At 44.6% G+C, this 22,306-nt stretch overlaps 1 protein-coding gene across 3 annotated transcripts in view; it reads right to left on the reverse strand.

The window, feature by feature from the left end:
* Positions 1-404: 404 nt before the first annotated feature.
* The window catches only part of LOC119464417 (kynurenine aminotransferase-like), a 54,714-nt gene continuing 32,812 nt past the window's right edge, over positions 405-22,306 (reverse strand). For all 3 annotated transcript variants that reach the window (XM_037725376.2, XM_049655730.1, XM_049655729.1), the window contains 4 exons: positions 11,295-11,481; positions 8,153-8,223; positions 4,290-4,376; positions 405-905 (listed from right to left, as the gene is read on the reverse strand). In XM_037725376.2, the coding sequence (XP_037581304.1) occupies positions 852-905; positions 4,290-4,376; positions 8,153-8,223; positions 11,295-11,481 (399 nt within the window). In that variant the 3' untranslated portion in view covers positions 405-851. The remainder of the gene's footprint in view (positions 906-4,289; positions 4,377-8,152; positions 8,224-11,294; positions 11,482-22,306) is intronic.

Raw genomic sequence — 22,306 nt, forward strand, 5'->3', positions numbered from 1 at the left:
CATCTGATTATAATATTTGAGAAGTTTATTAATTAATTCAGACTAATTATGTAATTAGGCGGCATGCAAAAATAATCTGAGTATTTCCAAGTGACGGCAAACAATACCTAGGTTTTGTCCAGTTACGTGGCATTTGCATATATTAAAATCTTCGTGCATGATAGTTGGGGCACCCTGTATAATCAACTAACGTGTTTTTCCTTCATGGTTTATTTGCAGTAAGGAAATATAGCCTATGTGCAAAACAATACAGAGTATTTTTTTTATTTTTTTGCTTTAGACCATACAGATTTCTTATAAAAAAGCTAGAAGCATAGCGAACGTGGCGTTTTTGCAGAAACGTTCTTCGACGAGGCGGATATAGTTTGTCGCTAATAGCGTACCAGAAGAGTAATTAACAAAAATGCTTAATTAGCTGTTTTATTAGAGCCTTGGAGAAGTTGTTTAATCATTGCACACCGGTGGGAAGGTAGCCTATACAAGAGCCGGCTATCCCAATACACAGTTGGGAAATACATACACACACCACAATGACACAAACTACTGTGTCTACAAGAACACCTTCAAAAATAAAACTAATCAGTTCTTAATGTGTTAAATTCGAAGCCAGTCACATACTTGAACTTGGTGCAGATATAACCTTTGAAACCTAGCAGCAGACAACAGTAGTCGTGGCAGCCACGCAAAATCCAGGTTGGAAGAGAAAGAAAGCTTCGCTTCATTAAAAGTACTTTTGATGTTACGCAGTGTCAACCTTGCGATTGACGATTAAAATCCATAGTATGCCGTAAAAGCTGCCTGTGAAACTCGCAATTTCGCTGCTTGAGCTGATGTCGCAGTGCTAATCAGGTTCAGGTGGCCAACTCCATGAATATGGCTGCAGCCTTCTGAAGAGTGGAGTCTTTCTGCGAAAAGAGCAGGTTCAGTTAAATGAAAGGGTTTCACGTGGTCTTCACATGAAGAAGTGTGGATAATTCTAGTCATATGTCAATAAATTAGTCCGAGGTCTTTGTACAGTGTCCAGCAATCTTGTGTTACCAGTGATAGAAAGTGACTAGTGAGCATGCAGCGTTTCGATACCTTCAGAAATGTATGAACCAGTGTTCATCGGGTTATGTTTGAGGTGATATTCATACTCTCGCTCACCAACGCCTTAAAGAACAGCAAGCCACGCTGAACGATATTCGAGAACGCAAGAGCCCAACAGCGACCGCTCAATGCACCCTTGAAATGAACAACTGGAGAAGCATTGGCAGTTTTCACGTTAAAGCCCATTTGCAATCCCATTTCTCTTGGGTTAAATTTGTTGTACATGTGTAGTAAATACGATGTCGCAGCAATCTTGACAATTCTGCAGAGCTGGTAATGGTCTAATTTTTATTATTAGTGCAGTCATGATGGCGACGAGCACGCTACGCAAAACAAGACAATATGAATTGTAGTAAACATGAGCTGATTAAGTAAGGAGGTGTGTTGCGGCGTAAGTAGACCGACATGACGAGAGACTCGATGACCACGAGAAGGCGCGTGTGAAACGGTGGTGTTGATGAGAAGCGCTTCCCGTGGGCAGCGCGTGCGAAGGGACACATCTGTAGCGCTGCACTGCCGATCCGGGCAGCATTGCATGTGTAGCGTGCGTTGGAAAATGTGGCCCGACTATTACTAACTGAATGAACAAGCGTGGTGTGAGCGCGCACAAACAAACATGAATAGATCACACGGAATGACTGCAGACAACGACCGTCAAAACTCTGGCAGCAAGCGGATACGCCGCAGCGGCGAACGTACGTGCGGTCTATCGCTTCAACGGAAACTGAACGCATAAAGGTCAGAGCCGTGTGGAGATAAGAGACGGTGCGAGCGAGCGACGATCGCGGTTGTTGGCAGCGTAGAAGTGCGCCCCCCCCCCCCCCCCCCCCGCTCCCTCCGGCGCTGGCTTACCGCTTCCTTGCTTGCGCGTGGGAGAGATAAGAGACTGTGCGGAAAGAAAGGAAAGAAATTATGCTTGGTCTCTCTTTCATAGGAATCGGTTGAACACGAAAGTGAAACGTGCCTTCACAGAAACTGTTGCACGTTTGCTTCATGAACTCGCGGTCCGCTGCAGCGGAAGGCGCACGACTTGCGGGCCGGCGACCGTGTTGCATGTTGTCTTCGTGCGCGGCGTCCTGTTGGCGAACGGAGTTGAAATGCGCCAGGCGTCTCAAGGCACTGATTTGCCAGCGAGAAATGGGTAAGGGCGTTCTAAGCCGCGTTTCGGGGCATGCGTCCGTGGCGTAATGCTGAAACGTGTAAAAAGCATGCCTGTGCGTCCTGGGGTGCAAACTTTCTTCTTTAAATTACATGCAGGCGCTTTGCCAGTTAAGACATGGCTTTCTGATGAGGGATTCTTTGTTCCGAGGGGTGACCACTGCTTCCTGTGCCGCAAAACTGAAACAATTGAACACGGGTTCCTGGAATGCCGGGATGGCGTGTTCTTCTGGGATCTCCTGCAAAGCACCTTAAAGAAGGATTTACCTTTGGATGCACAGGGAATAAGGTACCTAATGGTTGATAACGAGGATGGTTTTCCACATGATATTACTATGTTACCGGCTCTGCATAGTATTTGGACGTCACGCATGGCTGTTCGCCATGCAGACGTTGATGCTCGCCCTGCTATAGAGTACTTTCGCGAGTCTCTGATTTCATTTCTCGAAATGGAAAAAGTGCAAAAGTGTGTACCCGATTGGATGCCCCGTATGGAATGTTTGTTACATATGAAACAGTTGTAAAATATGAATTTGTCATTACGTGGTGACTATTATACCAATGCAATAAAGAAAAAAAATAGCGTCCATGGCGTAATTGTTTGAATGTCGGGCTTCTATTCTGTACTAGTGGTCCTGGGTTCGAATGCTGTCATCGGACACTTCGAATAATGTTTTTTTATTGCGATAGCAATTATATGGACACTCAAAAGCAGATTTCTGCCGTCGCCGTGAGGTTCCGTATGACGTCAATGGAGATGAAATCGTCGCCGCGCGCCGAACGCTGTATGTGCAAGTGAAAGGGCGCGAGGGGCGCGCGCTTTCACGGGGAGTGAACACAAGGCAGAGAACAAACGCGCGTTCTGCGCCGTGCTCCCTTAAGGGCTGCAGAAGTAGGCGTCTCTTTCCTCCTTTACAATCACCATATATGTAGAGCAAACGCGCCTTCTTCCGACGCGCGAGTGGCCATGGGGGAGGGGGGGGGGGAGGGAAGGGAGGCGACGTTTAGCTGCGGCACCAAGTGCCTATTTATATCAGAGGCTCCGGCAACAGTCACCAACGCCGCACGCATTTTGAGCGAACGCGGGCAAAACGCCGACGGCGTCGACATCAGTTCTGCGTGTTGCCGGTGCTGCTGCATGTCCAAGTTTATACAGCTGATAAAGCTACTATCATTACTCCGTATAGCTCTCTACAAGTTTGCTATCGCAATTGATGCTTCGCCTTTCAGGTGAAACTGCGACAACTTTTTTTATTACACAGTGCTTCGTTGAAAATGACGAGTTCATTTTCAACGAAGCCGTTTACACTTGGCTCATTATTCTGTGGCTACACCGCGCTGGAATCTCCGCTGCGCTGTGACTACCCTGGCGGCGCTCGTTAGTGTCCCGATGCAGTACTTCGCTTCACCGCTCCCTGATGGGGGACGTTACATCCGTTGTCGGAAATCAGTCGTGAAACCCGGCACAAAACACTTTCGTGTTAAAAAAGTGAAGGTATATAGCGGGAACACAGCGCTGTCTTCGAAATACACTTTGTTGGACAAACGTAGGCCATCATGACTTAACGGTTCCAACTCGCACAAGTCAACACTCTGTTATATAATTCGTAGCCCTTAAATACGGCATAAGCAGACGACGCGTGCACCTGTTGGTTGTAGCGGATATGACGCAAGACGCATCACGTCGCCTCCAATACTCTGTGTGCTGCGGCAGGCGGCGATTAATCTCTGAGATTATGTGAGAAGCTGGGTATTCTGGGTAATGCGTAACTTCTGGCGAGCCCAAACGGCGGCGTTTTCTTTTCTTTTTCAGTTTCGGTGTCAAAAAATATTTGCGGGCTTTTCGTGATGCAGCCACTCGTATTTCAATTGTAAGGTTTTGCATAGAGGATGCTACATATCAACAAAATATCTGAAACTAGGCGTTTTTTGCGGTCTGAAATTACGTTGCAGTTTGCCCACTCATGGAAACGACAAGCTCGTTGCATGAATTTCAATATCGACAGTTCTATAGTCATGGTGGAAGCTTCACAAATTCCTACCTTTACGAAAGATATCCGTATAAAGTCTTCCGCAAGGTGCTTGTGGTCCACGCTGTAGAAGGTGCTGAGGGGAACTACTCGCAAATTCTGAAAGGAGCCGTAACAAATGACTGATGTTGGTGGGAAACTAGATGATCACGTAGAGGAGGAAAAATATGTTTCCTTTGATCACTTTTATCACATAGGTCTTTTTAGGGCGCACAATGCTACTATTTTATTTACACACACGTTTGTGCGTGTGCAACTCTACAAAGGTCTGCACTAACACAGATATATGCTTTTAAAAAAAAATGAAATCTGGAGGTGTTTGCCTGGCTGTCGATTTGGCATGCTACTCCCGGTGTTGGGAGAAATATATGATGCACACAGTAATCAGACAAACATACAAAGGGCGCATATAGCTCAAACTGATCATTATTAAGCCCTACGGTTCTCAACATATTAATTAGTAGTGCTTTTATCGAGAGCAGTGTCTCGTCCCGGGCCATAAACGTCCCGCAGTTCTAGACTCGTGGATCAAATGCATCGCAGCCTGAAGGGATTGTCTGTCTGATGAATGTCCACTGGTCACATAAAACCTGCGGAAAGTCCTTAGGAACACTGTACCCTGAAGACATCGGCGAGTCTAATCACTGAAGTTTGCATTTTAGGTTGGCGTAAACCACGTTGAGCCTGACGGGGTGAATGCACGCTTGGTCTTGTTTACTCAAGCGTCGCGGCATGTTGAATTTGCAAGACAATGTTTTAAACGAGTTTGTATTCAATGTTTGTATAGCATACACAGAACGTCAGGAACGCTACGTGACAGTAGAGATACTACATTCGCAGCGTGTTTCCTCGAAATTCTTATCACAATTGATCGAGTTGTCATGTGCGGCTCCGGCAAGGAGGTCAGCATGGCCATTGTCTTGTATTTCATCGCACAACACAATGCTGCGATGTAGTTTGTAGACGTCTGATCTCTTTGATGAGCTGACTCTGTGTGCGTGGTGATTTAAGCAACTGCAGTGCCGTTTGTAAGTCAGTGAAGATGACACATCATTGAGCTTTTAATGCGATTAGCATTCTTTGGGAGTTTCATGCCCCCCTTTTAGTAGTCTCTCTTTCCGCCTGTTTGGCAGGGTCTCAAACCGTTTTCCCCCAACTTGAAGCACTGGGTAGTCCATGGTCTAATGGGTCAAGCTGCTGGCTGAAGAGAACAGCATTCGAAACAAACCGTCGGACCAACTTGGGCACCGGGTATGTGCCGAAGGAAGACTTTAAAATTTCTCCGGTGCTGGGTGGTATCGAACCCACGACATATATACTGAGGCAATCTTGTCTGAATGTATATTGACACAGGGGCAGTCAATGACAGCATTATGACGGGATAGGAAGCCCCACTCGAAGATGACGTCGTGTGAGCAAGCAGAAAGAACAATAAATTCGACAATGCACATAATGCCTTGTATAAGCACACGGGCAGTACAGGCTGCGAGAGGTGCAGCGCGCTGTGCGCTTGCCGTGCGAAGCGACAGACCAGAGAGCGGCGTGGTCACCTTGCGGAGAGAACGACAGAGTTTGGCGGCCATAACAGATACGGCAGCGCCGGTGTCCACAAGCGAAAGTGTAGGAACATCTTCGACAGATATTGCGACCATGTTAGCGGGAGAGGAGCGAGGACTTGGGCAGTTCGAAGATGGCGCAGTTCTCGCCTCTTGAACTGAGGCGCTTAGTTTTTCTGGTCGGAGGGTGCGGGTCGGCGACGCATTGGGGAGAGCGATCGTCGACGAGGAGATGATGAGCGGCACGACGGAAATTCAGGGACGTCATTAGAAATATACCACTGTGAGGGACGAAGAGCGGATTGGCGCATGGGCTGACTGCCGTACTGGAACGGCCGGGCAGCGTCGCTGGAAGTTGGAAGGCGACGGAGGCAATAACGAGCGACGTGCCCTGGAGTGCAGCAGGCGTAACAAATGGGACGATTGTCAGGCGTCAGCTAAGGATTGCTAACTCTCGGCCCCTGCCCAAGATGAAGTAGGAGCGGCGGGCGGTGCAGATTGTGGCAGGGTCGAGAAATGTGGCTGGGAAGGTCTACGCACTATCTGCGCATACGTAGGGGGCGCGACTACAGGCTGCCCGGACTCTGTCTCCATTGTTATTCACGCTTTACGTTAAGGGTATACAGAGACGACTGGAAAACAGAGAATTAGGTTTTGATTTATTTTACATGCGTAATGGACAAATGGTGCAACAGAATGTCCCTGGACTGATGTAAGCAGACGACATTGTGCTACTAGCGGACAATAAAAAAAGATTTACAGATACTTGCGAATATCTGTGGCAACGCAGCGACAAATCTAGGCCTTAAGTTTAGAACAGAGAAATCAGGAATTACGATCTTTAATGAAGAGACGAGCAACTTCGTGGTGTCAATTAAACAGCAAGTAATACCCATAGTGAAGCAATATAAGTACCTCTGCGTATACATAAACGAAGGAAAGAATTACTCAAGCAACCACCAAGATAATCTGAAAATAAAGGGGCAGCGGATGCAGCAATAATGAAACACAGAGCACTGTGGGGCCGAAATAAGTAAGGTCGTGCGTGGAATTAGGAAAGGATTAATGGTGCCAGCGCTAACGTTCGCGAATGCCATTCTATGCTTAAAATCGGATATCTTGTCGGGGTTGGAAGTTAACCAAAGATCAGTAGGTCGGTTCGCTTTGGGAGCCCACGGTAATACCACAAATGAGGAAGTACAGGGTGATATGGGTTGGGCCTCTTTTGAAGTCAGAGAAGCACAGAGCAAAATTAGTTTTGAAGGCTCAGGAACATGGATGAAAATAAATGGGCGGCTAAAGTGCACAAGTATCTGTACATGAAAAGCGTGGACACAGAGTGGAGGAACTGAATGAAAGAGGTCAAGGAAGCTGGCAACCAAGTACAGGATAATCGAAACTGTAAATAGACAACCAGGAGTCATCAGAAAGAAAGTGAGAGAAATGAGTCCGTGAATTGGATGCAAAGAATGGAAACAAAAAGGACCATGGAGATTTACAAGAATGAGAAGAAAGAAATTAGAAGGGAAAATCTGTACGATAACGCACAGGGCAGTGTCTTGCTATTTGAGGCTCGAGCGGGTTGCCTAAGGACCAAAACATACCGGAACAAATATTCGGAACTAGATGAGGCATGTGTGTGTTGCAGTAAAGATCCAGAGACCACTCAGCACATCCTAATGGAATGCGACGGGACCTACCGAGCGAGAACCGTAGGTAACGTGCAACTCCCAGAAGCGCTTGGGTTTAAAGTGGAACGAAACATCAACAGATCAGCCGTAACGAAACGAAACGTGACATAATCCGCAGGTAATCTGGCTATAAAACAGGCTGCGTGGAAAATGCGCATCTGCACGAAATGTACACTGTTGTTGCAGCAGTGTTTTTAAGACTACACAGCGCGCATCACTACTTGCATATGGCGTGCTAAATGCTGACGTGAACAAATGCAATATCATGCCCTGGCAAGTCCAAAAAGGGCAGCAGAAACACACTATTATATTATTTATGTAAGCCATATGATTCCTGTCTCTTCATATAGCAATCAAATGTCAAAAAGCAGAATATGGTGTCGTCAAGTTTTTCAATATCAATCAATCAATCAACCCTACGGTGTTGCGTTTGAGTGAGTGAGTGCATAACTAGTCCAGCAACGTCTAAGTTAATGTAAATAGTTTTTAGTGTTGGAAGCACTGTTGTCGCATCAACATATGTGTACTATTATATTTAATCTGCATGTACAAGCATTCTCGAATTTCTCATGGGCTCTTGTTAAGTGTGCAGAGCATTTCATCTTGCCAAATTGTGACACGCACTCACCTTTTTGCTAGCTAGCCATTTCGTAAACAAGTAATCCTTGCTCTCATTTCCATCCAAGTCGAACTTCGTGCCTGGAAAGAAAACAAGTAGAAGCACAAAACTCAACGTCCTATCACTGAATGTGTGAAACATAAAGTATGGCTAGCGGAATCAGGGTTATAAATGCAACTTTTGCCAGCTTTTACTCAAGTTATCCTAGTGTATATATAGTGAATAACCATCCAAAGGCCCCAGAAACCGTGTCAAGTCGGAACAGACTAAACAGGTACTAATGTACAAGTTTTATATAAAAACAATGCGTTTTACTCCCTACCGCCTGGAATAAAGCAGTGGTTCAAAGTTCAACCCTGACACAGTAAAGAAAGGTCAACCAGGGCTTAAGACGAAGCTTTGGCTCGGGGGCTCCTATATCTAAATGCGTGGGAAAGGAGAAACCGTTCTTATCGGCCACCACTGCACTAAATTTGATGAGCTTTGTTGCATTGAAAAGAAAACGTTGAAGTACAATGACTGCTTAAAGTGGACTCTTGATTGCTGTCATCGATATTTTTAAACGAAATTGTTGAAAATCACAAATTTTCAGATAATGATACTACCAAGTTTCTAACTTTCTAACCCAGCGATGCAAAGCTATATCACAACTCTGTAAAATTTAACTAACAGTACATCTAAAGAGGACAAAAGTGATGTACTATGCATGGCTCTTAAATAGTACACCGCTATATGTGAGTAGGACTTTTGAAAATTCCTCGTAAACAGTGTAACGAATCCACGTAAGACATAAATTAATAAACCAAATTTGTCAGTTTTGGATGTTCTAATGGATGCAGTTTACAGAACTGCAATATCTCTTATTAGTGCAGAGTTATACTTTTAAATGTCGTGGTTCTATTTTTTTTTACAAATAACTGAACATTTTTGTTGTAACTTCAGGCCCTAAACTAACATTTTGCTTCCAACAGTCACTATAATCTAACTTGACGCGCCGCGGTGTCTCAGTCAGCTAAGGCGTTGCGCTGCTGAGCACGAGATCGCGGGATCGAATCACGGCCGCGGCGGCCGCATGTCGATGGAGGCGAAATGCAAAAACGCCCGTGTGCTTGCGTAGTAGTGCACGTTAAAGAACCCCAGATGGTCAAAATTAATCCGGAGCCCTCCACTACGGCGTGCCTCATAATCAAAACTGCTTTTGGCACGTAAAACCCCAGAAAGAAGATAATCTAACTTGCTCTCTCAAATTCAATAAACGTCATTAAGATCGGCCCAGGGGTAATGTCAAAAAAGAATTTATTCGTTTTTCACGCATTCGAGTAGGCGGCATCGGCGCCTGAGCTAAAGCTTCCTCTTAACACGACGACTGCAGCACAATGATTCTTTTGGCAGCTATGAAATATTAACGCGATAGCGTTAAGGGCCCCGTGTCGCAGAAAATTTGGCGTCGGCGACCGGCGTGCGATGTCGGCTCGGTGGCGGAGAAAATCATCGGCTAACTACCCCAACCACATCGACCGCGCAGGCCCTCCACGTGGTGCAAGGTTTTGGCGAACAGAAATTGAATTTATCACCGTGAAATCGGTCAGAAAAATGGTAAAGTACGACTTTACCATTCGGTGTCAGATTCGCCGTCGGATTCGCCGTCGGATTGTTTACCCTCCGGCGTCGGATTGTAATTTGAATGTACGAGAAAACCTAATTCTGTTACGAGGAAGCTCAAACACAAACCCTCTTTCTAGCATTTCTACCAGACCTACAGCCGAGCGTTCGGGTACTGTACTTGCGAAAATGATATCCAGATGGCGCTCGCATTCGAGGCAGGTCAAATTGGGACTTCGCCTGCTAATTCGTTTTGGACACGCGCGCGCGTCGAGGCAATAGCAAACAATTATAAAATAATAAAATAAGGTGCTAGGGCCTTCACATTTTAATGTAAGACCACTTTATTGCCCCTGGAAAAACGTCTTTCCAGCAATGCATTTCTGTTTAAAAGTGAAGCCGACTTTAAGGGGATCGGTGTGAGCTTGGTCTTTGTAAGCTGGCTTTCCCACGTTCAGTGTTGCAGTGAATGAAGTCTACTTGCCGTGTGCGAACGATGCGATGTGAACGGGTCCCGATAAAGCTGTCGCGTTCTAGTCTTAAAGGCGAAGCTTAAACGTCCTCCAAGTTCTAGCAATTTTATCTTACTATTTTACGATCCGGGGGCCGATATACTCATTTTAAATGTCACCCAGAAAATTCATGACTCAGTACCTTTCCTTAAGATGACATCAGGCTAGAAAATTCCTAAATTAAGTCATCCTAAGTATGCAGAAGACAAAGATAATGTTCAGTAGCCTGGCAAGGGAACAAGCATTCAGGACCGCCAGTCAGCTTCTAGAGTCTGTAAAGGAGCACGTTTATCTAGGTCGATTACTCACAGGGGACCCTGACCATGAGAAGGAAATTTACAGGAAAAAAAATTGGGTTGGAGTGCACATGACAGGCATTACCAAATCCTGACTGGGAGCTTACCAATGTCGTTGAAAAGAAAAGTGTACAATCATTGCATTCTACCGATGCTAACATATGGGGCAGAAACTTAGAGGTTAACAAAGAAGCTCGAGAACAAGTTAAGGACCGCACAAAGAGCGACGAAACGAAAAATGTTAGGCCTAACGTTAAAAGACAGGAAGAGAGCGGTGTGGATCAGAGAAAACGGGGATAGTCGATATTCTAGTTGACATTAAGATGAAAAAATGGAGCCGGGCAGGCCTTGTAACGCGTAGGATGGATAACCGGTGGACCATTAGAGTTGCAGAATGGATACTAAGAGAAGGGAAGCGCAGTCGAGGACGGCAGAAAACTAGGTGGGGTGATGAAGTTAGCTAGCGCAAGACAGGGATAATTGGAGATCACAGGGAGAGGCCTTCGTCCTGTAATGGACATAAATACAGGCTGATGATGATGATGATGAAATTGTCCTAAAATAGGTGAAGTCATTTTTGAACCAGTGCTACATTAAAAATAAATTAGGTTAAGCAAGTAATTATGTTAAGAAACGCTCATTCCTACTTCGTCAGGATATTAGAGCTGTCAATCTTTAAATTACCTTCAATCTTTAAAGTGATTGAAGCTTCGCCATAAGCACTGGAAAAGTCTTCCTTACCTATGGCTGAGAAGTCGCAGACAATAAAGTAGCCCCCGTCAGGCATTGCTGGAAGTATACCGACAGATTTAAGAGCACTGCACATGAAGTCCCGCTTTTGCTGTAGCGAATCCAGAAAGGTGCCAAGATAACCCGCATGGTCGGCTATCTGCTCCATTGTTCTCTCTAGGATCACAGATGCTGCTTCCTGGGGTAGCACAAACAAGAAAAAGGATTAAAAATTGCATTGTCCTGTGATTTGTTTTTAGTAAAACGTGATGTTTGTGCTTGAAGTATATCATGGAATAATGCCATGATCAACTTAAACTGGAATAGCATTTCAGGTGATATGAAATCATGTTCCTCATTGTATTTGTTGTCTATTTTACTAAAAACAAGTGTTGTTACAAAACGTCCCTGGGGGTTATTCTGTAAGAGTCCACCTAGTGAACTGTCCATTTCGGCTATCGCAATTAGCTCCAGGTGCACGAGGGAGAAGCAGCCAGCCAATTGGAGCCAATCGCGCCAGCCGAAATGCGAAAAACCACCCGTGTACCTAGATTTAAGGGCACGTTAAAGAACCCCGGATGGTCCAAATTTCTGGAGTCCCCCACTACGGCGTGCCTCATAATCAGATCGTGGTTTTGGCACGTAAAATCCCATAATTTTAAGGATTAGAAGTCTGACGAAATGACGACGGATTACACTGTCACTGGGATCGGCCCTGTTTTCATTACACTATCTCCCGGGGACAATGCTGCCATTTTAGCGAATTTTTTATTAAATCTAGCGACTTTCTTGTCTGTTTAGCAATAAATTGTTCAGTTTAGTGACCGGCGCCCCCCCCCCCCCCCCCTTTTTTTTTTTGCGATGTCAAAGAACACTGGCGACATTTCAGGAACTTCGATGTAAGAAAAGTTGCTTCGAAAATATCCTTCTAGAACGCACTTAATTATCCAAAAGCTACATGTGAGCGGCCGAAATTTGCTGTACGATGCGTAGGCTCTGTGATCATGATGAAGCAATAGTTGCATTCTAAGGATTCACAGTGGGCTTACTAAATGCATTGTTCTTATTCTTTACGAAATCTATTTGAAAGGGTCTTAACGCTCCGGGTGATGCACTTACAATAAATACTTTAGATTGGTGGAAATTTACAGATTTCGTTTTAAATCGAATAAATTACCTTGGTGCTCTCACGCGGAGTTCTTTGGTTATTTCATCGCCGAACGGCAACTAGCGTTTTGAGACGCACGTGATGTCAGGCTAAAACTTCGGGGCATGTGAAGGTTTCGATGCTGTGGTTGCTGGTGACGCTGTGTCACATTTAGCCGGCACTACGTATTTTCTTGCCTTCGGCTACATGCTCTTGAAATGTATTTTTCTTCCATGGTTAATACACATTTCAACGGCATATACCTTGCAAACCGGATAGTGTGATAAGATCGTCTGCAGTGGGCGTCGGGACAGCAGCGCATGCACGATGTTCAACCGCGGCCTATTTTTTTTACGCAGGTATGCTATCTTGAAAACGCACGTTCTTTTCATTCCGATGACCGCTTTCTGCTGCTGTTTCCACGCCCGCGCCGTCACAGCTTTGTTTTTGTGTCTTTATATGCTCAACTTACGCATTGTGTGAATAGTCTAATTTTAAGCGGGGGGACGTTGAACTGAACCCTGGCCCCAAGAATAAAGCACAAGGAACCAGAGCAACTACCCGATTAGCCGGTAATTCGTCCTCTGACGAAACTGCCCGAAAATAACAATGATCAGCCCTCAGTAGAAGAAACTCATGGGAATAGCAATGATCAGCCCTCAGTTGCCGAAATGTTCAACAAACTGCTTTCAGGACAGAAAAAAATGACTCGTGACATCTTTGCTCTTCTTCAGACTGTCGATTCTCGGTTTGAAGACTTATAATCTCGGGTGGATGCTCTCGAATCCTTGTCACCTAACATAGAGTCCGCTGTGGATTTTCGATCTAATGTTTCATCGTTTGCTCAGAAGGTTGATTCTCTGATGGTAAAAGTGACCGCTTTGGAGACAACTGCCTCGAGTAACAAAGTCAAGGTGACTGCCCTGGTTACTAAGATTACTTCTCTTGAATCCTCTCCGTCTTCTAAATCAAGTGATGTTTCTACTCGCCCTGCTGAGTCCTCCAATGTTTTCTTGTCCTTAAATAACACGGTTAACAAACTTGTTGATAAGAATGATGATCTTAAAAACCGCTTGCGCTAGAAATAATCTTATCCTGTTCCGGACTTCGTCAACAACCCGAAGAAAGCAATAGTTAACTGCTAAGCAGCATTGCTGCGTTTTGCGCAGAAAAAACCTACAGATCAGTTGTCCCAAGATTTAAAGATGCCACAGAATTGGAAGACTCCAGCAGGGTCATACACGTCCCACATTGTTAAGTTGCTTGACTTTCGCGATAAGATTGAAATATTAAGAAATGGTCACAACTTAAGAACTCGGACATGCGCATTGGTGAAGATTTTTCCGCTCGTGTACGATCCGTTCGCAGGAAACTGGGATGCCACTGCCTCCCACAGAAAAAATGGTTACACTGTGCGTATTAGGTTCGATCATGTGATATTGAAAACCGCTTGCGTAGAAATAATCTTATCCTGTCCGGACTTCGTGAACAACCTGAAGAAAGCAATAGTTTACTGCTAAGGAGGATTGCTGCGTTTTTCGCAGAAACCATGGAAAGAAACTTTGACGTGCCATGGATGACTAGAGGCATTCTTCACCTTTCTCTGCCGCCTTGCTCGAGTGAGGCGACGAAGACGCACTGGCGACTCTTTTGTGGCCACACGGTTTCAGGCTATTAAGGATGAACTTCGACTGAAAACTAGATATTTCTTCTATGCCATCACTTTACCTAGTTTCCTAAAATCAAATCCTAAAAAATTTGGGGTGTGATTTCGCCTGGTAAAACATCTCAATTCTTCATAATAAACGACGTTTCCACTAATGATGCTTATGTCATTGCAACTGCTTTCAACTCGCATTTTCAGTGAGTCTTATCGGCAGAGAACTTTGAAATCCCTCCTTTCAGTTCAGAATCACGCCTTTCTATTAATGACTTACGTGTAGCTATGCCAGATGTTTTAAACATTGTTTTAAACTTAGATCTTAAAAAGGGTAGCGGTTCTGATACCATCCATAATGCCTTTCTCATACGGTATGCTCTCTGGTCCAGCAGGTTTCTTACAGTGATATTTAATACTTGCAAACAAGTACCGTTCCATCAGCATGGAAAGTTGCGAAAGTCATTCCTTTGCACAAGTCTGGGAGTAAACAAGACCTATCCAACTACAGACCGATTTCCTTAACCTCTAGTTGCAGTAAGCTTTTAGAATATGTCATCTACAAACATATTATTGAGTTTCTTAAGCCAACAATAATTTAACAGTCCAAACATCGATTTCGCAGTGGCCTCAACACCATTACGCAAATATCCGCGTTTGCTCATGATATCTGCCATGCACTAGACCTTGGCCTACAAATCGATGCCATATTTGTAGACTTTTCGAAAGCTTTTGATACAGCTGTACATTCCAAGCTTTTGCATAAACTAAATAGTATTTCAAATAATCTTCATCCAGTTATCTGGATATCTAGTTTTCTCTCAGATAGGTCGCAATGTGTCTGTTTTAATTTTGCCAATTCACCTACAGCGACCGTTACATCAGGTATTCCGCAGGGTTCAGTTTTAGGCCAGCTTCTCTTCCTCCTGTACATAAATGACCTACCTGATAACGTACGAATCAACTAAAATCCGTCTTTACGCCGATGACTGCGTATCTATCACAGCAATCGCCAGTCATGAAGATCACGTCGTTCTGAGTAAAGCATTTTCCAACTCTTGTACTTGGTGTAACAAGTGGCAGATGAACATTAATTTTCGCAAAACTGTTTCTATGTCCTTCTCGACACGTAGTACACAATTGTGCCTTCCTTATTGTTTCAATGGTATTCCTCTGGAAAACGTTTCTCAATATACCTTGGCATTCTATTCACACACGATTTATCATGGTCCAAACATATTGAAGCAACTTGCTCTAAAGCCCTAGCGCATCTAGGTTACCTATAGCGTTCTCTGCGCTCAGCCCCTAAAGAAACAAAATTGCTCACTTATGAAACTCTAGTGCGGCCCATCTTGGATTACGGCTGTGCCATTTGGAATCCATAGTTAAAGTATGACATAAAAAAATCTCTAATCTGTCAAAAAAAAAAAAAGCTATTCGATTTATATACCGGCGTTACGACAAGGACTTCTCGCCTCTTCTTCTCTCCTTGAGAAACTGTCTTCCCTAGTAGAGCGGCGTCATGCAGAAAGCCTTAAACTGTTTTACACCACTGTTAACTCTGCACGTTGCTCATCTTTGTAATACATTAAATTTGCTAAAGCGTCTAACACCAGAAATTTTGACCCTCTCAATGTAACACCTCTGTACGCCAAGACTGACAAATTCAAATGAAGTTTTTTTTTTTCCCCGATCCATCGAAATGTGGAACCAACTTCCCCCTAACATTCCAAGTTTGCCATTTGACACTTTTGTTAAGGCAATCACCGATTGATGCCTTGTGATTCCTTGAACCATGTTTTATATACTGTGTATAACGCATACATGTATGTATGTATGCATTGATATAATTTTTAAGCATATTGCTTGCACTTGTGCTTTGCTGTGTACGTGGCAGCTTTGATTTTTAACAACGAAGCTGTTTAAGCCAGCCGTAACTTGTGGTGCGTATCAAGAAACTACAAAGAAAAAAAAAAGAACTTTCTCGACGAGGCGGGATTCAAGCCCGCGTACCCACAGTCCCAAGGCGAGCGTCGTAACCACTAGGCTAAACAGCCACGCTTGCAGAACATGCATTTATGCGAACCATATGATTACGTTCGAGCGTCGTCGTCTTCGTCCACAGCTGTCGCGTTCGTACACTCGTGCTCTACGAGGTGAAGGGCTTTTGCGCGCTATGAGAGCGAGAGAGAGAGAGAGAGAGAGAGACGCATTCACGGAGCGGGTCTCCTGGAACGCGGTGTCGGTGTTGCAAGCTGTGCTATGCAACGCGCAGTGACGGCCGTAAGTCCGAGACGCGCGAATATAAATTATCATCACCATGAGTAATAAGATGAAAAGTTCGTGCACACTTCCGGAAAATGCTGGGCTACGATTGCCCAGCTTCGCTGCTTCAAGCGTTGCGCGGCCGAGTGCAAGATTTTTCTTGTGGTCAACATTGTGGCCTTAGCTAGGGGGCTCTGATCTAAATACATTTTTTCCTCTTTGCTGCGTGCATGGCACCTTTGATTTTACAGCGTAAGCTGTTATGGGCTCATTCCAATAGCCGTTTCGGCCCCGCCGCCTCCGCCGCCGCCTGCCATAACCGCTATCGACGGGAATGCGAAAAAAAGTACCCGGTTCCCGCCGGGATCGAAGCCACGCCCGCTGCGTTGGAATCAGATACTCTACCACTGAGCCACGCGAGCTTTTTTTGCTTCTTTATTGCCATTTCACAAACACAAACAAAAATTATCAGATACACATGGACATATTCTGAATACACCAGCTACAACTCGGCCGGTGTATGTGACTTAAAAATGCTTCACAGAAGCCAATTGATCCAATATAGGTAGCCATTCTGGGTCTCTGAACAAGTCTCGGGTGAAGATCACACTCTCAACAAAGTAGTGTCTTGCTGAGTGAGTTTGTATATGAGCATGCCTAATATCCATCCTCGTCTTCCGTACGCTATGCATGCAAAGCAACATTAGCATATCACTCGGCACTTCCCCTGTATCCGCACATGGAAGAAACCGGATTCCAAAAGATCTTAATGGCAATTCTTTTTTAAGAGTTCTTTGCAAGACATCCCACAGGAATACGGCATCGTGGCAGTCTAGAAAAACATGTTCTATTGTTTCCGGTTTCCTACAGATTAAACAGTTTACTGACCAAGGTACAAAAAGACCTTTACTTTGTAACCAGGGCTTGACAGGGAGAGTGTCTGTTTGTATTTGAAAAAAGAATGTTTTAACTGAGGGCCTGATCGGCATTTTTCTAACACGCTTTAACGCAGCACGTTCAGAACCTAGCTTGTAGACAGCTCGATACAGCAGGTGCTGGTAAGAATACATCAAGAATATCACAAAACAAACGCTTTTTCGTAACATCAGACAAGTATTCATATGAAAATCTTGCCTTGAGCAAGCGTATAGACATAACCACTTCACGCAAATAAGAACTAAGCGGTCCTGCTTTCAAAGAAAACGATGATACAACAAAATCAGATAGATAATGCTGTAACGAGCTTGGATCACAGTTCTCAAAAATACATCAGTTTGATCCCGCACAAAGAAGAATCTGCTTACCAACTGCTTGAAGAACAGATGCGAGAGCCCTAGACCCCAATTTTTCACCTTATGAAACAAACTGCATCGGCTGGTGCGCTCCCACTGCGATCCCCATATAAAAGTTGCGCAAATACTCGGTAGATTTTTTGAACCAAACTTCTGGCCATGGTCATCACTTGCAACACGCAAAACACTGAGCCACGCAAGCGCTTGCTGTCAGACAGCGAAAAAATGCCATACAAACGCGCCCTAGGCAGGCGCACAGGCGCAGACGACGAGATGCGATTCAGACGAGGCGCGCAATCAACGAGAGCCCGAGTAAACCTCCACCAGTATGGTGGCGCCATCTAGTTAAAGTGCCTGAAAACGCAGCGTGCCCGACAAGTAAGTTGCGTATAGCAGTTGCATGCTGCATGTAAGTGGACCTGGTTAACTCAAGCAGGCTAGGTGACTATTTGTCACCAGCCCGTTTTGAAAATTCCAATAAACAATCATGATGATGATCATCATCATCATCAAGAACAACAACGTACCGTGCCACGGGTCAAGGGTTGTGAGATGTGCGCCACGTATTCTGGATACCTCTTCGGTACACGTTATGCCGTCTCCTCGCAAGGTACGAACCCCTGCTGAAGAAGCGAATCAAAGCTACGTGCGCGGCTACAACAAGGCATCATCAGGTTCAGCAGACTGCTGTGCAGAGAGCATTACAAGCCGCAACTCGCCGTCGACGCCGGGCGGACAGTTTAGATCGTTCTCGTCAAAACGAGTCGAAAAGACTGCCGCGAAGACCCTGTTGTGCGTGGTGCCGAAATTGGAGCTACTCTTGAGCCGCTCCACCAGCTTACGCTGTGACTGTGCTGCGTGTGCCGCGCAGGCCTGTGACTTTTTTGTACCCCACTCCTGCGATAACCCTCATAGAGTTGCAGTATAAATAAATAAATAAATAAATAAATAAATAAATAAATAAGGCAGAGCCTGCGCGGGCGAGCCGAGAAAAGATGATGGTTTGATGTGCGACGTGTTCCCGCGCGCCCAATGTTGGAGGACACGTAATCAAGCGCGCGCTAGGGGCGATGAGCACACGTCTCCTTCTTTAGTCCGGCCACGGCTGCGCATGGCTATCCGTGTGCCGTATCTCGGAGATAATCTACGGCGGGCGCAAAGCTTCAGGGCGATTCGAGACAGCTGCCCAAGTAACACAGAACGTAGCGTAAACGTTGCCTGATTGTAACAAATGTCAGGCAACGTTAAACAGCCAACCTCAACGTTGAATGTACGTTGCCAGCTGTACGTTCAAGTGATGTCATAAATAAATGTCGAAGCAACGTCCTGACACCCACGTTGAGTCAACGTTGCATGTAAACATCAATTTAACGTGTAAATGGTATCAATGTAGCAACGTTACAAAACAGCACGTTCCCAGAACGTTGCCGGATGTCACCAATATTGACATTAATGTGATGCCAGGCTATTGTAGCATTTCGCATGTATACGTTCATGCAACTATAAGATATTTTCATTTTCAACTGAACATTCATCTTTATCATACAGTGAGGTATGGAGATGTATAGTGTTATGCAGTAATTAATATCTTCTAAGGAACACCATGTTAAATTATGTTTATTATGCTTCTCCACAGATAAGATCTGCTATAAATTATATCAAATGGCAGAAGCATTCACATGGAAAAAATGCTAATTGTTGCAACGGTTCACCTATAGTAGACAAAGTGACGCATAAAAGTATTCCCTTCTTCCACACCAAATGCACAAGACTTTGTGACTGCTTGCACGCCACATGCCCCTAAAAGTGGAAACATTAAGCAAGGGCCATCATGAATTAGCCCAAGCCCTATGATACGAGCTGCATAAAAATGACGAACACGTGTACACTGCACAGTGGATACACACAGATCATATCTACTTGTCCATATGAAAAACAGTGCATTTTTTTTCAGTTCACGTATGGTTTACATCATAGAAACGGCACTAGAGCAAATGACTATAAGCCACCAATAGGGCTGCCAACACATCGTACACCAGCGAACATTTGTTTCACACACCACACAGGACACATGCACGCTGCAGACATGTTTTTTTTTAGGAGGAATCTTCGCGAGCCGCACGATAAACACAGAAGGTACGGACGACAGGAGCAAAACCCGCGCACATTCAACACACCGACACGAAAGGAAATGCGGACGATACGGCTGTAACCTGCGCCACACGAGCTATCAACCCTCGTCGATTTGATCCTTTCCGCCTGAAACAGTCACAACGCGCACGGAAACATCGAACACTGCACATCTGTACCTACGATATCGTGTCAACAATTCCTGAGGCTACAATTCATGTTGACGACATCAGAAAGTTATCTGAAACTAAGTGACGGCGTAGGAAAAGTAGGCAGCATCCCTAAACGTCATGGATTGGCTTCGAGTCAGCTTCGAGACAGCCCAAACCGTTCAAATCAGGCCACAGCGACGGCTTGATAAGGATAACGTATGCTGATCTCGAAGGCCATGCTTATGCTGGCTGCAGACGGCGGAAGCAATTCAAAGGTAAAATACTTTTTAAAACTTCCTTCTACGCTAAACTATAGTGTAAAATATAGATTGTTCTACGGTTATTTTATCTCGCAACATCTATACGTAGTTGTGTGTAACCCGGCACAAAATTTTAGTATGCGAGTGTACTGGTTAATATTTTTGTCATCACAGAGGCCACAACATTCTCACAAGTATGCAGGTGGCGCTATTGTTTTTCCTCCGTGTTCTGTGATGGCGGTCGTATGTGCGGGGTGCTACGAGCGTCGCGTTTGCTTGATCGTGTGTTTTTGTGTTTGCTGTTATGAAGTAGGTCGCAGTTAGCGTGCACAGAAGTGCCTGAAGATACCTTGTGTCATGCTGCAAGCTCGCCGTATGCGTGGCGCGCCAGGCAAATGTGGCCCAACGATTTTATGCCGTGGAGTGCGGCCTCTTTGTTCTCGTTCTTGAAAGTTGGGTGGACGTCGCAAAGAAATAATGTGTGTTAGCGCGCCTCAGCTCGTCCACTACGCAGCGGCATGTATGCGGGGAGTAACATCGTCGACGCAGCACCGGCAACTTGGAGAGCGCTTCGCGACCGCGTCGTACCATTCAAAAGGTAAGTAATCATGCTGGCTAACTACACGCGTGTTGTGTGAGCTTCTCGTGTGTGCATAGCGTGCGCGAGCGTATGAAATAGAAGTCCCGCGACAACAGTAATACCTGTGCTGATGCTTGCTGAACGCTGGTTGTCAGCACTTAGTTACGCAAGTTTATTGCTTCGATGCGAAATTGAAAATCTTGATAAGCGTTTTCTTCCGATGAGAATATAACGTTCGAAAATAATCGTGTTCATCATGTGCGTGCGGCGCGTGAGCTCCCGCTTTTCTGCTGAAGTTGCATAATAACGACTCATTTGCCTCTTCACCGATTCTTATCGCAACGATGTTTCCTTGCTTACATGGCAAGGAAACTGTTTCATATCTACTTGTCCAAGGAAACTGTTTCCTTGCCATGTTTCCTTGCCTCGACGTTGTAATAATATCTGCTTACGAAGTTTTCGGTTTACGACAGTTTTAGAGAAAAAATTAAGCAATCACAGCTTGCTACTAGTCCAACTTTTTAAGACAAGATGTTTTGACATACCTTATACGTAACTAAACATGACAGGGGAAAGTTAAACTGAGTCATGAAAAAAAAATGAATTGTTTTGTAAACAAACATTTCTTTGCTATGTGCTGCTGCGTGTCCATAATTTTACTGTGATCAAAGGGTCCCCATTATCAAGACATTCATCAGTGACTTCTACTTTGTGCTCTGTTGCCACCCTGCAATAATGCAAACATTCTTTTTGTGACTATATTTAGATGCTCCATGCATGTCTAGACAATTTGACAGCTTTATAAGCTGTGTGCCACTGCTATAAGTTAACACAGAACTTATTTTATAGTGGCGAGGCTGTGACCCATAACAGTGCCCACATAACGGAGGAGCCACCAGACCCCTTGGCCATGCCTGCCGTAGTGCAACGTGTAATCTGGATGGTCGGGTCAGGTATGTATGTATGTAGTGTACGTGTTCCAAAAAATGGCATCTTGGTATCATTTGTGGATAAGTTAATCGACATTAGTCAACACAGCTTACTAAATAGGCCAAATGTTTATGCAACTTGCTGTTTATTTGTGTTCATAGCTGTTATGCACACCTTATTGTGTTCTATATAAAAGTAGACCTAAACATGTCCTGATGTTAAGTATTTTTTCTTGCATCAATCGCTTGGCTGCAAGTTACATTTTAATTTTGCTTAGTACACACTATTTATCGCTTTTCATTTTGGTTTTCTTGTTTTGAAACTGTTTCCTATGCTGTAGGATTTTATTTCCGAATTTTTAGTGTTTACACTACACTCTTGTGCAGCTTCTGCGCATATAAGAATTCAAAGTGTAATGGGCCAAATATGTCATAGGTGTAAGCACACGGTGTGCTTACCATTGTTTAACATTCAAATTCACGATTATTTCTGTCTTGTTCCAAGAATAACTGCCACTGGAAATACACATTTGATGAGCTCAAACTTCTTAAAATGATACATTAAGGCCAGTATCACTGTGCTGCAGTTACACAGTTCTGAAGTGTTTCTAG

This window comes from Dermacentor silvarum, chromosome 9, assembly GCF_013339745.2.
Source record: "Dermacentor silvarum isolate Dsil-2018 chromosome 9, BIME_Dsil_1.4, whole genome shotgun sequence".
Lineage (NCBI taxonomy): Eukaryota > Metazoa > Arthropoda > Arachnida > Ixodida > Ixodidae > Dermacentor > Dermacentor silvarum.